Source organism: Ahaetulla prasina, chromosome 12 (assembly GCF_028640845.1).
Source record: "Ahaetulla prasina isolate Xishuangbanna chromosome 12, ASM2864084v1, whole genome shotgun sequence".
NCBI classification, from domain to species: Eukaryota; Metazoa; Chordata; class Lepidosauria; order Squamata; family Colubridae; genus Ahaetulla; species Ahaetulla prasina.
In genome coordinates this window covers 26,467,578-26,486,753 of record NC_080550.1, presented here as the reverse complement: position 1 = coordinate 26,486,753, position 19,176 = coordinate 26,467,578, and the positions used below count along the sequence as shown (strand labels likewise).

General features: G+C 49.9%; 1 protein-coding gene across 3 annotated transcripts; it reads right to left on the bottom strand.

Annotated features, from left to right (window-relative positions):
* Window positions 1–793: 793 nt before the first annotated feature.
* On the bottom strand, window positions 794–15,472 carry LOC131183987 (microtubule-associated tyrosine carboxypeptidase-like). Of its 3 annotated transcripts, XM_058154829.1 has the most exons (7): window positions 15,002–15,472; window positions 9,318–9,913; window positions 7,383–7,526; window positions 7,168–7,300; window positions 2,818–3,123; window positions 2,119–2,216; window positions 794–1,483 (listed from the first exon to the last, which is right to left on the bottom strand). In XM_058154829.1, the coding sequence occupies exons 1-7, from the start codon at window positions 15,177–15,179 to the stop codon at window positions 1,319–1,321; spliced, it is 1,620 nt and encodes a 539-aa protein (XP_058010812.1). In that variant the 5' UTR covers window positions 15,180–15,472; the 3' UTR covers window positions 794–1,318. The 3 variants fall into 3 exon arrangements, with proteins under 3 accessions (XP_058010812.1, XP_058010813.1, XP_058010814.1); XM_058154830.1 differs by having other exon boundaries at window positions 1,341–2,216; window positions 14,998–15,137; XM_058154831.1 differs by lacking the exon at window positions 15,002–15,472 and adding an exon at window positions 14,061–14,180 and having other exon boundaries at window positions 1,341–2,216.
* Between the last annotated feature and the right edge of the window lie 3,704 nt (window positions 15,473–19,176).

Genomic DNA, 19,176 nt, shown 5'->3' with positions numbered 1-19,176 from the left:
TAACAGCAAGAAGAGGCAGAAAAACCCACCCACCCTCAGGTGGCAAAATATAAGAAGATCCTGCTCCTAAGAAGCCCAGTAGGACAGACTCAGGCATCAAAACCCTTTTCTGTACCAGAGAGCCTCAGAGCTCTTCCTCTGTTAAAGCCGTTTGCCTTAAGATAGGGAAGCTTTTAAGGGACTGCATTAGTTTTATTATAATGGCCCAATTCTAGGGAAGGCCCCTGCCGTTTTCCCCAGCCATCTCCCCACCATGAGCGACCACTTGCCAAATGGCTTATCAGTCTGACTGCAGCCCAATCTCCCAAATATGTTTGGCATTTCTTAAAAGATTCAGCTTAAACTAGCAGAAGAATAAGGACAGCTATTCAGTGTCTTACATTTGGGAGAAAGGCCAAGGTGGCGAGTTGTGGTTTGGAAGGCAAGATAGATTTTGCTATTGAGATACTGTCCAGGCCCAGACACGAAGGCCTTTGGCCTAAGAACCTGGCTGGAAACCAGCCCTGGGCAGACTTCAGTTCTGCGTGTTTTTCCGTGCATTTTCTAGAGTCCACAGCCCACTGAGGGCAAACAGATGCTATCAGGCGGCAGTAGGACAGGTGTGCTGAGGATTAAGGTGCAAGTGTGGAGGTGAACAGGCGAGGGAGGGAGGCTCTTTGTTGCCCTTGTAAAACATTTGGAGTCTGAAATTCTTGGGATCTGTTGTGATTCACTCAGAAATTAATCAGTGTCTTTCCAGGCTCCCTTTAGCCACGTGTGGCCTTTGTCAAGCACAACCAGGCCAGACTGAAAGTTCACTCAATTACAGATATAATTTCAAACACTATTAGAGAGTAAGGACTACCAAACTCATGCTGAAGAACGTCTGCACCTGCCCTTAAGCAGCATTGTAAAAAAAAAATAATAATTCTGGCCATCTGGAGATCACTCTCAGTTGGCTCAATTGGAGAGCCCTGGGAATATTGCCTAAGGATATTTTAGCAGGTTCCAAACTATCCAGACTAACCTGTCCACAGAAGAAAGGCCTAATCCAGACTGATCTTTGTCAATCTGCTTAAGAACATCTCTGGCTGAGAGCAAAGTTCCAGGAGAGGTAGCTGAATTCTCTCTTAGGACACTCAAAAGGAGTGGCCTTGCTCCGATTGCTTCACTTCACAGTCAAAACCAGACGCCCCCAATAAATAGAATAAACAGAACACGTGAACCATTCGTTTGTTTTCAGCAGGCTAAAGTCCAACAAAATTCTCCTTTGGGACTTCAGGCATCTTCATGAGAGCACAGCCTGTCCCGCAGTAGTGCAGAGGGGCCAGCAGCCAGTTCACTCCGGCATCAGCAGCTCCAGCTCCTCATCACTGAGACAATTGGTGGCAACTATGTGGTTGAGCTGCTGCATATACCGTTCAAGGTCCTGCATGAAGTGGGGGATTCGGGCCTTCTCCAGCACCCCGTATTTCTTCAGGTGGTCCACATCTTCATAAGAGACCTGAACGGAGGACATTTGACTTGATTTAAATCTCTCTGTGATGACCGCACACACAACAGCCCGCGTTTTGTAGCTGGCTACCTAGAGCAGTGGAAAGAGCAGGGCCAAACACTGGCTGCGCCCACCCAAGCCATGGGACTCTCCCAAAGCCATTCACTGGAGGAAAATGCATAAATGTATAAACCTAGGTATGACTTGTCCTGGATTTGAAGCATGATGCCTTCCATTCACACTGACTTTTGCTTCAAACCTGGTAACTCGTGTGATCCTTTGGGCCAGCCTTTAGAGTTAGGGGGGCTTTATGAGCAGTTTGTTAAAGTTAGGTCCCTTGCAAATATTGTTTCCCAAGGTGGGAATGATGAATGAATGAGTGATAAAAACAGGCCCCTGGGTCTATTAGAGAAATATTTCTCAGAGAATGTTAATCCTTCCTCAGTCGGTGTAAACATCACTTAAGTCCAAGCTTGCACCAGGCAACCTAGTTTCATGGGGGGGGGGGGAGTGGCCCCTTTCCTCTCAAAAGCAAAGGTCTCGGCAATTGTGAAATGGGAGATCCAAGATTTCCCCTGGCCAGCCCTTCCTCCTTGCCCTCCACCTATCTCTGCCAGAGAGAAAAGCAAGTGGGCTCCACGTACCTTCCCCAGAGCAGCCAGCAACCGGAAATCAATCCTTTGTCGATGCCGAAGGATCTGGAGGATTCCTTCCAGGTACACCTGATCTTTGCTGAAGCAGCCTGCAAATGAAGAAGAACCAGCCAATACTGTGCACGTGATCCAAACCCCTGCTTTCAGCTCGGAGCCCCCTCCCACCTTTCCTGGCATCACACAGATCCCGCCAAGGGGAGCTTTTGTAACGGGCTTTGTGCCTGCTGCCTCTGGAAAAGGTTACCAAGGAATCCTTTTGGACTTGGAAGGAGGCTGGGAGGGAAGACATTTGCTTGCTCTGTGACTGGCCGCTTCTTTCAGCCTCCATGCTTCTGAAAACTTATGAGGGGAGAAGAGAGGTGGCCTGGAGGGGGGTGCTGCTGCTGAAGCCCCCCCCCAACCTCCTTTATGTCAATTTCTACAAAGCCTCCACAGGGACAAATACTTTAAAAGCCCAATGGCTCCAGAGACTGTGGCAAGGAGGATCAGGAACTGGGATGGCGACCATCACACAGGCCTTTTACCCCAGAATGGAGGGCAGGCAGGCAGATAGGCAGGCACTTCCCTGCATTCTCTCACAGGGACCAGCTGGCTAGAAAGGCAGAAGAGAAGGCACAGGGTAGGCCAGCTGGCTCCTGGCGGTCAGGAGGCCCAGAAAGGTTCAGGGGTGGCCGTGTTGCACCCCCCTACCTGGCAATGAGGTGTCGGCCTGGCCTCGCTTAGCTCGCACGCAGTACTCCCACCGCACCCCAGCATCCTGCACGTAGTGCCCCAAGTCCTGGAAGAGTTCGCAGAAGGACATGCGCCCAGCCTGGCAGACGGTGTAGTAGAGGAGGGCGGCCCTCCAGAGAAAAGGCTGCTTGCGGAAGAGGACGCTGTGCAGGCTGGCCAGCCCTTCCTCCGTGGGGTTGGCAGGCTTCAGGCTGTATTGCTTGCGGCCTTCGGAGCTGTTCCATGGCTGAGAGGCATTGTTGACTCCACGGATGTAGTGCGTGCCTAGGAAAGAGAACCTCATTTTGAAAATTGCCTTTGCTTCTATTGAGCATCCCTTCGTTTTGTTCAAAAAATCAGCACCCGCTTTGTAGGGCTTTGAAGGTAATAACCAGCATCTTGAATTGCACCCAGAATCAAATCAGTAACCAACATAGCTCTAGTAAAAAAGATGAAATTTCACGCAGATTGAAATTTCAAACTCTATGGGCCATTGCCTTTTCAACCAGCTGAAGCTTCTGTGTGCTCTTCAGGGGCAGCCCCACGTAAAGCATGTTACAGGTTGGTCCAGACAAGGGCGTAAGTGGCGCGCAATCAGCAATTCTCTATTTGGGAAGGATCTTGGCTATGTAATTACCAATGGAATTCTTTTATCAATAATTAAAAAGCAATTTGGGAACTTGCCATGGCCAATCTGATAACAGGCCTAATAAGGACAGATTCATGAGATCAAAGGAATTTGCTTAACTGATTCTGAGGTCAAAATGCAAAATGGAAACACTAGCATTTTTTTCCAATGATTATCAACTCTACCTGTGTAGACATGATAGTTATAGAGTAAATATTATGGGAATACAATGAAAATATATTAGAAAGTTTTGTATATTATCTAGAAGCTGTTCAGTAGCTACGAATTACTGTCTGCAAGAAAAAATACTTTACTAAGAACATTTCAAAATGTATCACCCAGAAGAAAGAGAATACGTAGATGAAACCATAGGTTTATGGGAAAGAAGTAATGATGTGAAAATGAATTTTGCATCAAGGCTGAAAAATATTTAGAGACCAATGCCAGTGTTAATTCCACTTCAATACTTGAAATAAATTGATCTTTTAATGGTTAAATATCCAGGATCTCCTAGTTAATGTCTCGTACTACGAGACATTAACTAGGTAGTTTTATTTTTTAAAACATTACTTAAAGTCTTATTGTTAACCTAAATAATACGGACACTTTGGGCTCACCATTTATACACTCCTAGCAAGAGCTCAGAATTCTGGGAAACCCCCAGACTACACACCACTCTTGAATGGGAAATGCTATCCCGTCCATGAAACACGCAAGATTGAGTTGTTCCCATCCACACCTGTGCAGCCTCCAAGCACTGGGACAGAGCCTTGATTTTCCAAGGCCAGGATTGAAAGATCTCATGAGGTATCATCAGCATAATGTTTCATGTAGTTGTGGAATATGAGGGGAAAGAGGATAGAAGCTGCAGCACCCTATAATTAAGAGGCTGAGGGAGCCACCTCTGCCCCAGCAACTGAAACTGGTCCTGGAGAAAAGAACAAAACTCCCATAAAACAGTGTTCCCCCCTCTCAGCTCAGGTAGACAGCTCAGAAGAACATTAGTGCTGAAGGTATTAAAAACCACCAAGAGATCAAGGAGAACACAGATAGATGCACCAAAGGTCATCTACAAGCTCCTCCAAACCTATCTCGCTACTTCATCATGGTCTGAAACATGACTGAAACGTCCTGTCCAGTTTTCAGGGCCAGCTACAAGATGGACCGTGAAAGCAGGACAACCACTCTTGACTTCCTCCTCATGAAGCCACTACCCCTCCCAGAACTGGCCATTCATCAGCTGCCTTTTATTTTTAAAATAATTTTTAATTCATTCAAATATTTGATTTGATTTCTCTTCATTTCTTCTTTGTCCCATCACAGAGTTTTTCAAGACTTTAATAAGCCTCTTTTGTAAAACTATCCAGGTCATTCTCTTGGTTGGTCATTTGTATTTTACTGTTACTCTTTGAAACCTCCACCATTTTTTTAAAATTTGCATTTATATCCCGCCCTTCTCCGAAGACTCAGGGCGGCTTACACTGTGTCAAGCAATAGTCTTCATCCATTTGTATATTATATACAAAGTCAACTTATTGCCCCCAACAATCTGGGTCCTCATTTTACCTACCTTATAAAGGATGGAAGGCTGAGTCAACCTTTTTTTTTATTATTTATTTGAATTTATATCCCGCCCTTCTCCGAAGACTCAGAGCGGCTTACACTATGTCAAGCAATAGTCTTCATCCATTTGTATATTATATACAAAGTCAACTTATTGCCCCCAACAATCTGGGTCCTCATTTTACCTACCTTATAAAGGATGGAAGGCTGAGTCAACCTTTCTTTTGTGGATTCAGTGAAACATCCTTTTTCCATATTGTACTCTTGGCTTGAAGTTGTGAACCCACCTATGATATTATCTCTTATCTTGTCAGATAAAATTTGTTCTACACCTGTCCTTCCCTTAAGAATATCTTTTGGACACAATCTATCCATAGAAACAGAAACAAGATGTACCTACATTGTTGATATTGTGGCTATTATTTTGATTCCGTTCTTCAAAAGTCTCCTTCGCATTTTCATTGTGAGCATGTTTTTTGCATATGCTTCCTCTGCCTAAAATGTTTAGTCCCACCTAGTGTCCATTTTTTGAAATTATAAAATTGGTTATTTTTATCTTGTAAAAACCAAAACAGGATCTATTTTCCACAAGAAGCTGTTTGTTCTATATAGCTAATTCCAAAATTCCAAAACAAAAGTTTCAATATTCCAATTTTATCCGGACCCTTAGAGGGCGAATGCTGCAAAGGCCATAACTATGAAAAATGGTCATAAGTCACATTTTTCAGTGCCACTGTAACTTTGAATGATCACTAAACGAATTGTATGGTGGGCCCGACTGGCAAATGAAAGCTAGAACCGTCTTGGTTGAGAAAGTGGAAGAAGCCTCCATCTGCAGCAGATAGACAATGGCTAGATTGATAATAATGAGTCCTCCCGTCACAACCATTTAGTGACTGTTCGAAGTTACGACACTGAAAAAGTGACAAGCATTCCTCACACTTATGCCTGTTGCAGCATTACCATGGTCATGTGATCAAAATTCAGATGGTTGGCAACTGACTCATATTTATGATGGTTGCAATGTCTCAGGGTCATGTGATCAACTTTGTAACCTTCTGACAAGCAAAGTCGATCGGGAAACCGGATTCACTTAACAGTCCTGTTACTGACCTTCACCTGCAGTGATTCAGTTAACAACTCGTTCACTGAAAGTTAACAGCTTTGGCAAGAAAATGGGCAAAATAGACAAAATTCACTTAACAATTAAGTTACTCAGTTAATAGAAATTTGGAGCTTAATTGTGGCCATAAGCTGAGGACTATCCCTGTATTGCCAAAAACTCCCTACAAAATATAAACCACACTTGGAGTATTTACACTGGAGCTGGATAAACCAGTTCCAAGTTGGCTCAAACCTCAAGCTGTGGTTTTGCTTTCCTTGAGTTTCTTTAAATCTGAAGCTCCAACCAATTCAGAAAAAGAAAAAAACCCTCTATGTCACTTCCCATCTCACTAAGGCCAACGTGTTTTATGAATTTCCAAATGATCTCTCATTTGCACCTCATTTGCACCTCTATAACTGTCTGGTTCGGTTCTGCAACCCAACAAGAAAAACACAGACTTCAGAGGATAATTAGAACTGCAGAAAAAATAATTGCTACCAACTTGCCTTCCATTGAGGACCTGTATACTGCACGAATCAAGAAGAGGGCCGTGAAAATATTTGCAGATCCCTCGCATCCTGGACATAAACTGTTTCAACTCCTACCCTCAAAAGCAGCTATAGAGCACTGCACACCAGAACAACTAGACACAAGAACAGTTTTTTCCCGAAGGCCATCACTCTGCTAAACAAATAATTCCCTCAACACTGTCAGACTATTTACTGAATCTGCACTACTATTAATCGTTTCATAGTTCCCATCACCAATCTCTTTCCACTTATGACTGTATGACTATAACTTGTTGCTGGCAATCCTTATGATTTATATTGATATATTGATCATCAATTGTGTTGTAAATGTTGTACCTTGATGAACGTATCTTTTCTTTTATGTACACTGAGAGCATATGCACCAAGACAAATTCCTTGTGTGTCCAATCACACTTGGCCAATAAAATTCTATTCTATTCTATTCTATCTAAGTTCACTTTTAAGACATCTGGCAAAAGTGGGAGAGATCCTTCAGGGCTGACCTATCTCATGGCGCAGCATGCCCTCCAGCCAGTTCTGACGCGCTCCAGAGAGGTTGATCGCTAAAGTTGGGCGGCTATTTTCCACCATCATGACCGCCTGGGAAAGGAGGTCTTCTGTGAGCTGAACCACCACCTGGAGAAAAGAGGCAGAAGGAAGACAATGGAGACAGGATATCTCAGGATGGTTCCCCTTGGAGCAGAACCCCAGAACTCACCTCTCCAGAGCAGCCTTCCTTCTGCATATACTTCCTGGTGATGGACCAGATTTGGCATTTGGTAAGTAGCTTTCCACCATTGGAGGCCTGAAAGCTCTCATAAGTACCATATTTTTGAAGGACAGCATTGATTATTCCAGTAGCCTGCAACAGATACATGAAGTGGATATCAGAAGCTCTCGGGTGGGACCAATTAGGGTTGCCCTGAACATCCAGGTAGCTGACCTGAAGACTGGATTCACAAATCTCACTAGACTAGATAAATATTGAGGTGGTTATGGAATCATTCCTTATATTAGCATGTTATCTGAATCAGATCATCACATTAAGTAACTGTCGTTGATTACGGGGACTTCTCATGTTCCATGAATACATGAGCAATAAATGTTGTCTTGCTAGTCTAGGTTTAGGGTTTGGGGCGTTATAGGAAACCAGTTGCCATTTTGCAGCATAATAATATCACCACCAGGGGATAGAACTGGAGAAGGTCATAAAGTATCAACATCTGAAAATCAAATTGGCGAATACCGGCCATGGTAGCCCCAAGGGGTTATCAGCACGCCAGGCCCCATACCAGAAACTCCTTGGAAGCAATTCGGTTTGCAGTTGCTTAGCCTTACTGCAATGGCAAATGTGATGGCACAGAAGTGCTGGTATGGTGGCACAAGATCCTCCCATTTTATCGTATTCTTTGAGGCTGCCATTTTTAAAATTCCTCTTTTGTAAGGGAGGAAACCGATTTACTCAAAGCCGTGTTCCTAAACTGGGGGTAATTGGGAGATATCCTGGGGCTAGTGGTCAATTTGTAATTGATTGTGAATTAAGGATCCAGTTTGGGGAGGCTGCCGCTACCAAGATGCTAGTGTAAAATAACCATCTGTGTTGTTGTGCGCATCATGACAAGACCAGGAAAAGAACGGGGTCAAACAGTCGAGCCTCTGGCTTAAAGATTTCCCAGATGGCATGCTGCCAGAACAGAAAGTCTGAGAATTTGGGAAATCAGCTCAACATCTTGGCATGAGCCAAGGAGCTGCAAAACAAGGTCCAGCGATGAGCAGAACCTGCTCTCCCCCCCAACCCCGCCCTCCTTCCCCTGGCAGGTCCTTCTTGCTGACCACCCTGGCAGGGCACCGGGAGGAAGGCTGGGCTTGGCACCGCTGCTCTGCACTGGAGGCAGAGATGGGGCCAGGGCCGTATGACAGGTATCGGCTGCCTTCGGAGTCAGACATCAGTGAGGCAGACGAACAGCTGGAGCCTGTTCCCAGTGTGCGCATGCGCAGAGTTGCCAGGCGAAGGGAACAGCTAAGGAACAAGGGACGATTTGGGAGTAAAACCACAGGTGGATGATGAAGGGCCCCTCCCAGGGGGAATAAAAGAGGCGTGAAAGGGAAGGGGTGTTTTCAGGAAACAATTAGTTCATTCCTGCATTCTTGCCAAGTATTGTGGCATCTGAAAGATATTGGCCTGGCCACTCTCCAAGCCTGATAAAAGGTCGGTAATTGTGAACTATCTTGAAAGATTGTGGGAGAGGAAAGACTTTGCTGGAGAGGAATTCACTATAAATTAAATAAAAGAGGTTTATCGGGACGTGGACTCGGCTTCGTGCTGCTGGGGAAGCCTAGGTGAGAACGTTCTGCTCCCAGCAGCACCTGGAGGGAAGTTTTATGTGGCCTGGCCAGGGACAGCGCCACTGCTTCTCCTGGGGTGCTGATTCCGGGCTCCCTTCCATGGCTTTGGGAAGGGCCTGTGGCATGGGGCCTCCAGGGATGCCAATGCTAAGGCATTCTCTCAGCAGGGATGGCACAGGGAATCCTGCTGCCTGGACTCAAGAACCTCTTTGGCCGCCTCCAATGGTCCTCATCCAACCAAGGCAGCTTCCCTTTGATGGGCTCCCTTTGGGCAAGAGCTGCATGAGCCGGCCAGAGGGAAGGCTACCTGCACCAGGAACTGCCCAGAGGCTTCTCGGTATTTTTCCAGCACGGCTTCAGGGACAGACTCCCCATATTCAAACTGAGGGTTGTAGGCAAACGAAGACCGGAAGAATCGCTCTCGCTCCGCCTCCAGGTTGGCTGGCCGTAGGGCCACCAGTAAACAGGGGCTTCTCTTCCCGGCTCGGCATGCCCCCTCCTCTGCTCTGGCCCTGGGCAGGTGAGGGAGGGAGGCAGCGCTGCGGATCTGACCCCGCGCCCAGGTCTTCTGGTTCACCAGGCAGCTGCTGTCACTCCGGTGCATCCAGCTGCAAGGGCCCTGCAAGGCGAGGCAGGGGTGCAGCGCGGGGGGCCCTCCCAAGCCCCGGAGTAGTTTTGGCTGCTTGGTCCTCCTTCCAGGCCCCGAAGAATCCGACTCTGGAGACGAAGAAGAGGACAGGAAAGGGCCCGGCTGCCCCTTGACACATGGAGGGCTCTCTTTCTTCCTCCCACCTCTCCCAGGCTGTGGGTCTGCATGGAAAACCCCCGGATGCAATGGTGGATGATAGGCCGGAGAGTCAAGCACCATCTTGTGATTGTGTAGCCGCCGGGATTGGGAGAATGCTGCAAACAGAGGGAAAAGGACCATCTTCAGGCAGCTGCTTGTATTTAGTTCACACCTCACCAGAAACTCAAGCTGCATTAGATGTTTCCTCCCATTTTCTCAACAATACTCCTGTGAGGTAGGCTGGGCTGAGAGAGACTGGCCCAAAACGTCTGTGCCTGAGGGGGGGGGCTTCATCACTAGACTGGCTCCTGGGCTGGTCCCCCAGGGAAGGAGGGAGGGTGTCTGGGGGCCTGCCTCTGAGGAAGATGCTCCCCAGTCCAATGCCCCAACCTCATCTCAGCACTCGCAGAAGAGCTGCGCTGCGGAAAAGCCCGTCGGCCTGTGAACCAGGGAAGGCCCAGTCCCAAGCTACAGCCTCTCTCGCCCTGAAGACTGGGGTGCCCAGTGAAAAAGAGGAGCTGCTCGAAGGGTTTCCCTTGTGCCAGCCTGAAATCCTCCTTCCCAGTCCCGGTTGAAATGTGCACAGGGCTGAACCTCTCCTCCCAGGGACTGAGAGGGCAGCCACGTGGGCCACCAAGGGTGGAAATACAGAAGTATTGAGAACCATCCGCATATTGGTGATCCCTCCACCCATGGTGATCCCACCCAGCGGCTTCATGTGGGTGTTAAAGAGGAGTGGAGGACAAGGAGCAGCCGTCGTTTGGTCTCTTGCTCCCTTTCAACACCAATGGGGACCATCCTTGTAGAAAGGAGCCAAACCATTTTTGGTTAGTGGAGTGTTGCTGGAGGCTGGGGAGGCCAAAACAGGCAGCGTGGGGGCCTTGCGAGCCCTCCGCATGGCCCGTTTGACCAGCAGAGGCACTGCAGGTAGGTCCTTGGATATTTCCAGGCTGGCCCCGTGGGCTAGATTTAAGCCGGATCCGGCCCACAGCCCTTGAGTTTGACACCCCTGTGCTAGACAAGCTTTATTGCTTTCTTTGACAAAGTGACTGAATTAGTGGATTAGAAAAATGCTGTGAACAGAGTTTATTTAGACTTCAGTAAGGCATTTGATAAAATAGATCCCAGCCTACTTTTTGGAAGGATAGAACAACGTGTGATAGACCAACTGCACTCGGCTGGTTTTCCTCAATGGAACTACACTATTGGTAGAAGATTAAAGAGAGAACCAGCCTAGAATTAAATAGAAATTTCCTGATACCGAGAACAATTAATTGCCTCACGAAGCTGTGGGTGCTCGATCACTGGAGGTTTTTAAGAAGAGATCGAACAGCCATTTGTCTGGAATGGCACAGATGGTGAACATTATGGCACTGCAGCCATTTGTGTGGGCATGCAAGCCACCACCCTAGGTCAGCTCCACCGTGCACGCGCACCTCCCACCAACCAGCTGATTTTCGGGTCTCTGCCGCACATGCGGGAGACGCGCACATATGCCCATGCCGCTCCTCCCCTCCCAGGAGTCTCCATGCGGCCTATTTTGGATGCCAGGTAAGTACAGGGCTCGTGGGGAGGCTCTGGGAGGGTGAAAAACGGGCCTACCGGAAATCCGGAAAAAGGCTGTTTCCAGCCTGTGGAAGCTTCAGGGAGGCCTGCTAGGCCCAAAACAGGGTGTAGGGGGAAGCACAAGGGGGGGTCACACATGCCTGCGCAGGGGGGCAGTGCAGGGGGGGGGCTTGCACGCACATGCAGGGGGGGGTAGGGTGTGGGGGGGCATTGCATTATGTATGTGGACACGCATTCTGTTGCACCCACGCTTTTGGCACGCGAGGAAAAAAAAAGTTAGCCATCACTGGCCTAGGGTCTCCTGCTGAGCAAGTGGTTGAATTAGAAGACCTCCATGCCCTTTCCAACCCTACTGCTCTATGTTCCATTTTTAGAAATTTTAGAAACTCAGAAAATCTAAACCTTAACAATAAATTAAGGCTTGTAGTAACGGGAGCCCAGGATCAGTGGGTGAGCTGTTCCCCAGTCTCCCAGGCCCTTCTCCAAGACTGGCCCAAGTTGACTGGGACAGGTTCTGTCACCCCTTTCACGAGCAACTGCATGGGAGACAATCCTTTAGTGAAATTCTCTCTTGCCCCCCTGGTCCATCCTCAGCAGCTGGTTCTCTCCTCCCCCCCCCCAGTGGCACAACCACAACCAGCCACAGCTTCATTTTCCTCACTGGAAAAAACAGGGGCAGAATCTCTGGGTTCTGCCTTCTCAACCTCACAACCCCTCCACTTCCAGCAGACCTGCACGGTCTTTGACTTTCTAACATAGGGAAGGTCATTTTAATATATATGTGTATATATGGTATATAAATATGGAAAAGGGCCTGGGAGACTGGGGAACAGCTCACCTCATCCCCATCCTCAAAAAGCAGACGAAGGGAGGACCTGGGGAAACCACAGAGGCACAACTTGGTTTCTGTAAGCCGCAACAGGCTAATGCAGCCTATTATTAACAGCAACTGCTTGCAATATTGCAGGTTCAAGTCCCACCAGGCCCAAGGTTGACTCAGCCTTCCATCCTTTATAAGGTAGGTAAAATGAGGACCCAGAATGTTGGGGGGCAATAAGTTGACTTTGTATATAGTATACAAATGGATGAAGACTATTGCTTAACACAATGTAAGCCGCCCTGAGTCTTCGGAGAAGGGCGGGATATAAATGCAAAAAAAAAAAAAAAAAGGTGTTCAAACAATCCATCGAAACCATGTTTGTGAGCCCTCGGATAAGCATGTTGAAATCGCTAGGAGCCAGCGTGGACACCTCGCAAACAAATTGTGCCAGAATATCCTTATCTATTTTGACAGGTCAAGCATAGAAGGCGGAAGAATATCTGCACCCAAAGAGGGCCTGCTTCACCTTGGACAGGACTACCAGGGGACAGGGCCCTGGAAAGATTCCTACAGAATGTCAGCCAAAATTTTGCAACAGTGTCAGTTGATAGGACACAAATATTTGCTTTAACACCTAGAAGAAACTTAATTGCTTGTGTCGGTCTGCTTAATTTAAGCTGATCTACCCTGCCTTTATAAAACACATCTTTTTCAGCACATCTCACCACCCCCTAGAAGAAAAATGGGGGAAACCAAGATCTCAGGGGCCTCCCAGGATCAACCCCTCTGCCCTCTCCATGCCCAGGAGGTGGGGAGGGAGGGGGCAGGCAGATCCTGGCCAGGCTTGGCTGCCCACCTGCTTGGTGCTGCGCTTGGCCCCACTGGGCTAGCCCTGGAACCAGAATGCCGGCCTTGGGAGCTTTGGGGCTGCTCGGGAAGGCTGTACTTATGCCATCACAATGGCTGGGGGTTGGGGGGAGGAGATGCAACGCCAAGACTACAGCAGCTCTGCAGCCCCCAAAGCCCCTGCTGCACTACCAGCCTTGCCCAACAGACTCACTCCAACTCCAGCCACACCAAGGCTTGCCTGCCCCAAGTCACTGCTTCTTGGAGGCTGAGGAGACCCACATATGCAGCCCACAGTGCCATGGGAATCGCGGTGCTGGTGGTGGTGGAGGACAAGTGGTTGGGGGTTGGATTTAGTAACAGGGAGTACAGGTTCCCCATTATCTGCCAGGGAAGCTGACCTGGGAACTGGGACCAGGCACCCTTTCGGCCTCACTTCCCTCACTTTAGGGATTGCTGGTGGGAAATTAGAGGAGGGAGATTCTGCAGGAAAAGGCGGGGTGTGTGTGTAAATCTACTAAGAAGTAGCAAACCCAGCAACAACAGCCAACAAAACTCATCGAATCCATTAGAGAAGATTCAAAACTTGGTCAATCCATATTCTGTTTCATTCGATTCACAGCCAGGTTAACTTTAATCTACTGATATATCAATTACTGCAACTTATATGCTTCTCCATTTCCAGAGATTCTGAACACCTTGTAATGCTACCACCAACACCAGTTAGTGGCATTATGACTAAGATGGGTGTGATGCATTCTTAAGGTGGTGTATACAGGTGAGTTACTTGTCCCAGCTTCTGCCAACCTAGCAGTTTGAAAGCACGTAAAAAATGCAAGTAGAAAAAACAGGGACCACTTCTGGTGGGAAGGTAACAGTGTTCCGTGGGCCTTTGGCGTTTAGTTATACCGGCCACATGACCAGGGAGACGCCTTCTGACAGCGCTGGCTCTTTGGCTTTGAAACGGAGATGAGCACCGCCCCCTAGAGTCGGGAATGAGTAGCACGTATGTGCGCGAGGGGAACCTTTACCTTTTTATACAGGTGAGTGGCCCTTGGGCACAGTGCAGAGGGCAGCCCATGTTAGTGAAATATAGCTCGATTAAGTTAAGGGAGGATAAGTGGGTTGTATGAAAGCTTCCAACCCTCTGGACTCCAGCGAGGTCCACCGGACTCTGGAGGCCCACTTGGCTGGTCAGTTTGAGGCGACTCACAAAAGGCTCAATTTAACCTCTTCGCTGCCGACGCCCCCGCTAGCCTAGAGGAAAAGGTTTCAGGTCACGTTAGCACTTGAGGCGGAGGCTTTGGATGGGGCAAGGCGGTTCCCTCAAGGCACGAGCTCAATCCGCCGCCATGGACCTCGCGGGGAGCCCTGAAGCGAAGGCGCGTCTCCCAGCCCGCTATTCCTCCGGGACGGCCCCTCCCAGGAGGTCTCTGAGGCCCAAAGCGGGTCAGCGTCGGCCCAGCGCCCCTCCGGCCTCCCCCGGGGCCCCAGCCAGGCTTCTCCCGCCCACGTTCCTCGGACGCCCGCTGGACGGAGGCCGGGCGTTTGACCTCCGCGCAGCAGCCCCGGCAGCCGCTCACCGGAGCCGGAAGCCGCCGACCGCCGCCTGCCTCGCCGTCGGGCTCGAAGGGAGCAGCTGCAGGGTCCCGCCGGCACGGAGCGCCAAGGCCCGGCCTTCGCATGGCAGAGCGCAGCCCGACCCCCCCCCCCTCTGCCCGACCCCCGAGCTACCCAAGGCGGCCCGGCTGCAGCGTCGCTCCCGCTGCAGAGCCCGAGGCGGGGGAAGACATCGCCCACTCCCCCCTCCGGCACCCGCCCCGCCTTCGCTCTACCTACCACCTTCCCCCCACCCCCGCCGAAAGCGTGCCGGCCGCGGCCGGACTGGCATCCTTTTCTGCGCCCGTCCCGGCTCCGGCTGGAAGTCGCGCCGCCCAGCACAGGGGACGGGCTGAGCCCGAGCCTCACCCACTTGCCCCGCCGCCGCCTGGCTTCAGTCCTCCCGGGCGGCCCCGGCGCTGAGAGGGGCGCCGGCCTGCGGGCTCCACGGGGGCTCCTGCCGGCCACGCCCGCGCTCCGCAGTGGGTCTCGCCCGCTTGGCCAGTGCCGGGCCGGCCGCCCTCGCGCCGCGTCTCCCGCCCCCGGAGCATGCTCAGTCGCCGCGCTTCGCCTCGCCAGCCCGGCCCGGTGCCCAGCCGCCCCGGCACGGAGTCCGGGCGACGCTGCGGGCCGGCGATCGGCGGGGCTTGCCCGGTTCCCCTTGGAGGGTGCGGTCGCGCAGGCCCCGAGCTGGAAGGGAAGCCGCCACCGCCCGGTTGCCCTTCCGAAGCATCCTTTGCGCAACCCGCCGAGGTGGCCGTGGTCGCATTCCGGCCTGGGCTGCGGTGCCGTTCCCCGCCTTCCGGCCCCGCGAATGGCACCTGGCTGCCGGCGCTCGAGGGTGACGGCGTCCCTTGCGGCCCCTCCGGCTAGAAATCGGCCCGGGGGCCCCTCTGGGTAAAAGCCGCCCGGCTGCCCCCACCCCCGCCCCCGTTTAGGGACAGGCAGGAGGAAGCCGCAGGTGTCCGCTCCCCACCTGAGAACGGAAGCATCAACTGGCAAATCTCCTCAGATTTCCAATAACTTCTTTTGGTGGCAGCTTAAACTTTTGATTTTCCCTCGTTGCACATAATTGTCACAACCTTTTACCTTCAAGCCAGGTCAGGCAATACTTTAAAGCTTGCAGGACCCAACCTTCCTTCTGTATAATAAATGTGCACGTGCATTAGGCTTTGGTTCATTAGAAAAGATTGCTTGCAAACTACTCCCAGTTTCCTTGTGGTTGAAAGCATAAATTGTTTAGTTTCAAGTGTGCCTATTCTTTATGACTTTGCATATGCCCTTTGCAAAAATGACTTCCATATCCTTTATTGTCTAAGCAAGACACAGTCAACATATTGTGATCTAAATCTGGTACATATAAACCTTAAAAAAATTACAATACATGATACATATACATATACATATACAGTTCCTTGCCTCTGTACAAAAGAATAATTTCCATTCTGTTGATCGGGAATTTGATGACTGGCAAAAGGAAACTTATGCTGAGATAGCAGAGTTAAAGTTCAGGCCTCTGCAGACCTTTGAGGCTATGAAAATTTCCAAAGGAAACCACTAACCTGTGGCTTAGACATGTGACCAATGTCTAACCCACAGTGACATTGGCCTGCTTGAGTATTTTTATCATTTCTATATCTATGCTCAATTTCACTGAGAGCTGCATCAAGATTGTGTTTGACCTTGGTGGGGGCGGAGGGGTGGGGGCAGGGTGAGCGTGGCCAGCTCGACATACTCATGTCAGGGGCACCTGTGGTGGCTCAAGCACTCTGCCAACGAAAACAGGCTCCCAAGCTCCATTTCAACTGTAATGGCCTCCTGCAACCCTCTGCCAGCAAAAATGGAGCTCGGGAGGGCTATGTGCGCCCACCCTGAGCTCCATTTTTGCTGGCAGAGACGGGCCGGTTTTCTCTATTTCCAGGGAGGCCCCATGGGCCATATCTAAGCACCCTGCTGGCCAGATCTGGGCCCCCGGCCTTGAGTTTGACACCCCTGCTCTCTACCTTATCTGTTGTGTGTCAGCTTCCTCTTATGTAACTAAATGAAAGCAAAGAAATTTATAAATATCTACCTTACACTGTGTTCGGGATTCTTCCGCCTTTAGGGAGGATCCATCTTTATTCAGCTGAATAAACGCATTTGGTTTATCAAAACAAATCCAGATTACATCTTTTATTTTTTACCAAGTCACGCCTGAACACCTGCATAACATTTCTGGAACTCCAGATAGGACAGGTACTTGGTCCTGTGAACCCTCGGGAAGGGGAACCTACCAAGTGTGCTCTGGGATTTCCTGGAGATGCCTCCCTTCTCGATTTTTCATCGGGTTTTAAAAAGTGACTTGGAGTAGTGGACTTACATTGTATATCTTTCTTCTGTCTCTTTCTGCTCTGGAGGGCTAAAGACAAGGTAAGGCAATCATTTTTTCAATTTGTAGTGTGTACTTGGGGTATGTGTGTGGGTGTTTGTCTCCCCTGAGCTCATAACCAGGGGTGATATCTAAAATTTTTCCCACCGGTTCTGTGGGCGTGGCTTGGTGGGCATGGCCAACATGACATCAGTCAAGTCACTCTCTCCCTCTCTCTCTCTCTCTCTCCCTCTCCCTCTCTCTCTCTCACTCACACACACACACACACACACACACACAGTGTCCCCCAAAGGAATGGGGATTAGGGTTAGGTGGACACTGACCTTGGAAGGCAAGCAGGCGTGGGGGACCACAGGGAAGGCAGCATGGAAGACAGGCAAGCATGGCAGGGCTGTGGGGGAGGGAATAAGATGCTAGCTCCTTCCCCGCAGCCTTGCCATGCTTGCCTGCCTTCCACATGGCCTTCCGCTTGCCTGCCTTCGCAAGTTGGCCACCAGGACTCCGGGAAGGCAGCGTGGAAGTCAGGCAAGCATGGCAGGACTGCGGGCTGCAGACCAGTTCAGGGGCATGGCCAGCCAGCCTTTGCTACTGGTTTGGCGAACCAACCCCAATCTCTGCTACCAGTTCACCTAAACCAGTCCGAACTGGTAGCATTTCACCCCTGCTCATAACCCACCGTTGACCAGAACTGGGCAGAATGGTTGACTTTAGCCACATTTAACCCTCCACTAGCTTCATGGCTGGAACTGGAGGCGTTTAAAAAGCAAGAGAGGCCAACCCTGTACTCTTGTGCTCCAAGGGATTGCGAGTGGTTGCTGTTGTTTGTATGTTCCCCTGTAAATCTCCCGCTGTTGAGCAGGCAGGCCTAGGTGTGAAACTGATCTCAGCTGCCCATAACCCCACTAGGTGTGTTGGTCATTGAATTAGCCACCTGGTGGCCAGTTGATGATACCACTGCAGTTGTGTTGTAATACATAATGTAGATGTCTTGCTCTTGGTTGCCCCTTCTGAGCATAATTGTATTTTGAATTCTGTTTCTTGACTATAGCCGTTGGGGCTATTAGGTTTCTCGTGCTAAGGCACAGCTTTTTATTTATTTATTTATTTATTTATTTGATCGTATTTATATACCGCCCTATCTCCCGAAGGACTCAGGGCGGTTTACAGGCACTTAAAAACACATAAACACATAAATACAATATAAAACAATTAAAAAACTTATTCTAAAAGCCCCAAAAATTAAAAATATAGAAATAAAACCCAATTTAAAACCCATAAATTTAAAATCTAGCTCAGTCCTGCGCAATTAAATAAGTGTGTTTTAAGCCCATGCGGAAGGTCCAAGGTCCGCAAGCTGACAAAGTCCGGGGTAGTTCGCTCCAGAGGGTGGGAGCCCCACAGAGAAGGCCCTTCCTGGGCGCCGCCAGACGACATTGCCTCGCTGACGGCACTGAGGAGTCCCTCTCATGAGAGCGCACAGGTCGGTGAGAGGTATTCGTAGCAGTAGGCGGTCCCGTAAATAACCCGCCCTATGCCATGGAGCGCTTTAAAGGTGGTCACCAAAACCTTGAAGCGCACCCGAAGGCCACGGGTAGCCAGTGCAGTCTGCGCAGGATAGGTGTTATGCGAGAGCCACGGGCTCCATCTATCACCAGCAGCTGCATTCTGACCAACTGTAGCCTCCGGATGCCCTTCAAGGGAGCCCCATGTAGAGAGCATTGCAGTAATCCAGGCGAGACGTCACGAAAAGCGTGAGTGACCGTGCATAGGGCATCCCGGTCCAGAAAGGGGCGCAACTGGCGTACCAGGCGAACCTGGTAGAACGCTCTCCTGGAGATGGCCGTCAAATGATCTTCTAGAGACAGCCGTTCATCCAGGAGGACGCCTAAGTTGCGGACCCTCTCCATCGGGGCCAATGACTCGCCACCGATGGTCAGCCGCGGATTTAGCTGACTGTACCGGGATGCCAGCATCCACAGCCACTCTGTCTTGGAGGGATTGAGCTTGAGCCTGTTTCTCCCCATCCAGACCCGTACGGCTTTCAATAGGAGGTCAGATATTTAGGTTACATTCTATCTCAGGATACTAGGAAGCTATCACAGGAGCTGATCCAAGCTGTCTGTCTTCTCAAATCACCTAAAACTAAACCCTAGGCCAGAAATAAATAGATGTGTCTTAAG